General features: G+C 41.3%; 1 protein-coding gene across 1 annotated transcript; it reads right to left on the reverse strand.

Moving 5' to 3' along the window:
* Positions 1 to 2,171: 2,171 nt before the first annotated feature.
* LOC105974885 (putative serine/threonine-protein kinase-like protein CCR3) lies at positions 2,172 to 4,943 on the reverse strand. Its single transcript, XM_013000043.2, has one exon. The coding sequence runs from the start codon at positions 4,820 to 4,822 to the stop codon at positions 2,390 to 2,392; it is 2,433 nt and encodes an 810-aa protein (XP_012855497.2). The 5' UTR covers positions 4,823 to 4,943; the 3' UTR covers positions 2,172 to 2,389.
* Between the last annotated feature and the right edge of the window lie 629 nt (positions 4,944 to 5,572).

Below are 5,572 nucleotides of genomic sequence, written 5' to 3' on the forward strand. Positions count from 1 at the left end.
ACCCGCAGCGAGACAACTCCCACGAGGAGCCAACTCCCACGAGGAGCCAACTCGCTCGGTACTACGAACCTGCAACGAGACAACTCCCACGAGGAGCCAACTCGCTCGGTACCACAACCCGCAGCGAGACAACTCCCACGAGGAGCCAACTCGCTCGACTACAAATCCGTTGCAAGGCAACTCCCACGTGCAACCACCTCGCTCGATAATATTACTCACCGCGAGACAACTCCCATGAGGAGACAACTCGCCCGAAATTCACTATATAATCGCAAGCTCAAGTTAGCACAATTACAACCCTAGAAGCACTTAGAGATATTATGAGAATCTATATAGCCTGGCCAGCTTGATTACTCAAATTTATCTACTTGTTTTCGATGGGTCATTCATTAAAACGTGGCCACGGTCCAAACATACTTAAGACCCACGAGGTCTAACAAGGGGCACGACCCCCATAAAAAAAATCTTGAGAGTCTGATCCCCTCCTCAAGTACATCACGCACAAGGCTATATGTAAACACATATAAGCAACGCGTCAAAACATTGACAATGTCGAAAAATAACAACTCCCACGAGGAGAATACTAGCTCCGTGCTACTACATTATCGTGAGACAACTTCCACGAGGACATAACTCGATCAACTCTATTACCCCAGAGACAACTCCCACGAGGAGATTACTTGATCCGTGCTACTACATTATCGTGAGACAACTCCCACAAGGAGATAACTCGATCAACACTATTACCCCGCGACGAGACAACTCCCACGAGGAGATAATTCGCTACTACATTGTCGCGGGACAAAGACTCAATTAACTTACGTCGCGACAACTTGGTCGCGCTATGCACCAATGCGCATTCACGCTCCTCCGACACACGCTCCAACGCGTTATCGCACACCATCGACTACTACAATTTTTACTCTCGACACGATATGTCACCCATTTCAACATGGCCCCCACATCGACTCGAGAGTGGGGGGCTTAATGATATGCCTAATTGGCCCAACCCAATGGGCCTACAAATTATTTACCTACTGGGCCACGAGCCCAATATCGAAGACCACTATCACCGAGGCCCAATCACCTTCAAGCAAGGTTTGGGCCCGACAAACTCAACAAAGCTATAAATACACATTTGAACTCATTCCATAAGGTACGTCCTATTAACTGAGCAATACTACAATACGTATTCTCTGGACTATTTCTACTATCAGCACGTCTGACTTGAGCGTCGGAGGGGTTTCCGCCGGATCAACCCCCGGCTTAGTTCATGTGTGCTCATTTTGCAGGGACCTCAGGATCATCAAGTTGTCAAGCTACTGATCTGCTTTGCTCTACCAGCTCATTTTCTACACCACCCTAGGTGAGCTACATATTAGCATCATCAATTTAAAAATTCGGATATTTTCGGATCGAAATTGGCAAATTTCAAAAATTTCATTACGATTTTGACCCATAATTGTATCTAATAGAATAACTCACTCCCAATTAAGTTTTCCGGTGTGAACCGCCGCCGGACTAGTGTGTGTACACAGTGTTGACCAAAAATCCATAAATAATAATAAATTAATAAATGAGAGAAATCACGAAACATGAAAAAACAGAATGATGTGAGTCACCGGCCACCAATAAAATCCACCACCCCCAACGTCTCAAATAATTTCCACATTAAATACTCCATAATTGCCTGTTTTAATAATTACCAAATGAACAAATTAAATCCCTTTATTTCATGTGTTTTCCGGGTTACGTTTTCTTTTTTTATATTTGGAAAAACACAAGGCCCTGATTGATCTGGTCCCTACACGTGTCAACATCTTGAGTGGTTAAATGGCTTTAATTGACTGCTTTTAATGAAAGTTAAAAAAAATCAAATTCTACCCAAAAGACTAGGGATTTTTCAGTGAAGACTTAGATGATTGGACCATCCTCTTGAGGTTTTAGGCTCTTCTTCCACCCTCAACTTGGAAAACAACAAGCACATTTTACTCGCACCAAATCTTTCAAACGAGAATAGTATTAAAGTTTGACTAACTATATATCATCAACAAAGGTGTGTGTAATATATATATATATATATATATATATATATATATATATATATATATATATATATATATATATATATATATAATATTTTATCACAAATAATTTGAATATACTTGTTCAAAGGAAATGGGATTATGTATGTGGAAAAACAAAAAAACTAGTTTGTGAATAAACAATGATTTACAAAAAAATCCTACACTAAAAGCTCAGTGTTATAACTTAGAACATATCCTCTACTATACAAAACTATGCCAATACATTTAGCTGAAACAATCTCAAAATATTAAAATAAAATGGACAAAGAATCATCATGTATTATTTTGGTTTAATCAAAACTTCAATCCGAAACAATGGAGATTTGACCACTAGAAATGCTGCCATGGCTATTATCTTCACAAAGCAGAGCTAAAGCTCTCTCCAAATTAGCAACAATGTCACTCATGCTAGGCCTATCTTTCCCTTCCAAATGCACGCAATGCATAGCCGTATAAGCCACCAATTCCACCGCCTCCGATTCATTATCCTCAACCGGACCAATCCGAGGGTCCAGAATCTTGCTCAATTCCCCAGCCATGATCAACGGCACTGCATAGTCCACCACACTTATTGGCGTTCCTCCATCTTCCCCATTCTTGAATATAGCCCTCTTCCCTGTCAAAATTTCCAGCAAAACTATTCCAAACCCGTAAACATCACTCTTTGCAGTCAACACGTTTAGTCCATAATACTCTGGATCAATATATCCAACTGTACCCGCAGCTTTTGTCGGCCTATATTCACGATCATTCACCGGACCCATTAAAGATAATCCAAAGTCGGACACTCTTGCGGTCCAATCAGCATCGAGCAAGATGTTTGAAGACTTGATGTCTCTATGAATTATGGGCGGTACAGCATAATTGTGCAAGTACTCAATGCCACGAGCAGCGTCTAGTGAAATCTTTATCCTTATTTTCCAAGAATTCACCAGACTAGTGTTGTTTCTGACATTGTTCTTGCCGTGTAAGTGATCGTAAAGCGCTCCATTCTTCATAAACTCGTAAACCAACAATCTTTCATCCCTCTCTTCACAATACCCAATGAGCCTAACCAAATGCTTGTGATGTACACGAGATAAGAAGGCCAATTCCGAGTCGAAAGCACTCTCTTTCTCTTGAAATTTCTTCGTTTTCGGACCAGACTCACTTCTCTTGATAGCCACTTCTTGGCCGTTAGGTAGTTTCCCTTTATAGACAACACCGAAACTACCGGCACCAATCTTGGTTTCCAGTGAAAAGTTATTAGTAGCTGCAGCAAGATCCGAGAAGAAAAACTCCTCAGCCTTGTCTGTGTGTTTCGTAGAAGTTCCACTCCTTTGCCGCCTCATAAGTATGGAGGCTTGCCGCCTAAGAGTGGACGACCGTGAAGGAGGATTGCTACTAGATTGTTGAGCACCACCACCATTAGAGCCAGCAGCAATAGTTGGCTGCACAGAATTATGAATCTTCTTCTTCCCAAAACAAACACCGCTCCACAAACAATATATCAAAGCACAAACACCAGCAAATCCCCCAACAGATCCAACAATCGCAAACGCAAGTAAACCCTTTCTGAGGTTTCCTCTCGAGGGTGAAGAAGGGGATGGACTAATACTAGGCGGCAATGGAAGTGATGGCGGCAAAATCGGCGGAATCGAAACAGGATTATCGCAAGGCCTACAAATATGACCGTTTCCAGAACAGAGTGATTGGGATTCGGGATATAAATTACACTGACAAGGAGTATCAACACAGGGACCTGGTAGAGTCTTCATCAAAGGGAGATGAATACCTAAAGAATAATATTGATTAGGCCAACCAGGACCCCAACATATCATTGTGAAATTGCTTGTCACCAATCCACAACTGAAATTCAAACCTGCAACAATCGATTCGAATGAAATACCATTAGTAATATTACTCGAAAATTCGCTACTTCCATTTCCAATTCCACCCCAGCAAACCACCGTGCGGTTCAATCTTCTGATCGCACAGGTGTGATTTGCTCCGAGGGCCAGCGCCCTGTATTCGTAGGCGGCGGATGAATTTGGGGGCACATTCAACTGGTTGTTAGTGTTGTCTCCTTTGCAAATTACAAATCCTGAATCATCTATTCCACAGGCATGCCTTCCACCGACCTGGATATCCGCCATTGATGAGTTCGCAAACTCCGATTGGATCGCGGTAGAAAATTCATTATCGTCTCCCCAACATAGAACCCGATTGTTGCTCGCTAAAACTCCGCAGGAAAATCCCAATCCAGATGAAATCATGCGAAATTGTGAGTTCCTGTTTGGAATTTGGGCGGAGGAATCATCATTTCCTCGCCAGCAGATGGTGTTGTGCTCGGTGGTGGTGGTGTTCCTCAGCGCACAAATTTGAGTGCCGCCAATTGCGAGAGAAGTTAACGGAGCGGAGGCGTTGTTGTATATCCTTTTGGGGGTGAAGGTGGTGTTCCAGCAGAGGAGGCTGAAACCGCCGGAGCGAACGCCGCATAGGGTGTCTCGGCCGCCGGCGACGGCGTCAAAGGAGATGTTCGGGAGGATGGGTGGCAGTAATTGGCCGTTACTCCAACATTGAATTTGTTGGACTGGTTGCCCCGCAGCTATGGTGCAGACTGTGGTGGCGGAACCGTAGACGACGGCAATGGTGGCGGCGGAGGCGCCGAGGGCATGGACCGACGGCGGCGTATGGGGCACGGCGAGGAGGAATAATATGGTGGCGGCGATGACGGCTGAAAAGGATGTCGTCATCAAAGGGGCGTTATGTTTCCTTGCGAGTGGCCCCTCATTTGCATAGAGCAAGGGAGAGAGAGAAACTCTAGAGAGAGAGAGAGAGAGAGAGAGAGAGAGGCGAGGTATTTAGGTATGTGGATGTTGATATCGTATGCATATGTTGGTATATATCTATTTGTTTGACCAAAGTGAAAAATTTATATTATTATTTTTTAGGAAGAGGTTAGATAGGGAGATTTTTTTATTTCATTTGTTTGGAAAATTTTGTTCGTTTTTCATTCTTTAGTTTATGGGGTCAAATAAATACTTCTCTTGTTTTCGTTATCGATTTCGAAATTCAACTATTTTATATATCACCTAAATTCTTCATTATGTAATCAATTTAAACATCCGAACGTTTTAAATAGTGAAAAAATTAATTAGAACTAAATGACAAGCTCAACTAAACATTTGCTTCACATCCTTTATTAAATTCATTCTAAAAATGTCCTTTCACTCATTTTTATTTTTTCAATTTACATTCTGCATTTTTTATATAATTATAAACATTTTTTTTTCTTATTTATCACATTTTTCTGAAAATTACGATTTTTTTTCTTGTTTTTGTTAAATAATTCAGCATATTTCAAAAATACTATGGTATACTATAGTGTACTATGTTATACTATGTGTACTATCATTTTTACACTATTATTATAAAAAAAAAATTCTACAATATTATTAAAAATTACAAAACAAAACTTGTTTTTTCGTTTTTTGTTTTAATAT

The sequence above is a fragment of the Erythranthe guttata genome, chromosome 6, assembly GCF_056151865.1.
Source record: "Erythranthe guttata isolate IM_541 chromosome 6, IM_541, whole genome shotgun sequence".
Taxonomy (NCBI): Eukaryota; Viridiplantae; Streptophyta; class Magnoliopsida; order Lamiales; family Phrymaceae; genus Erythranthe; species Erythranthe guttata.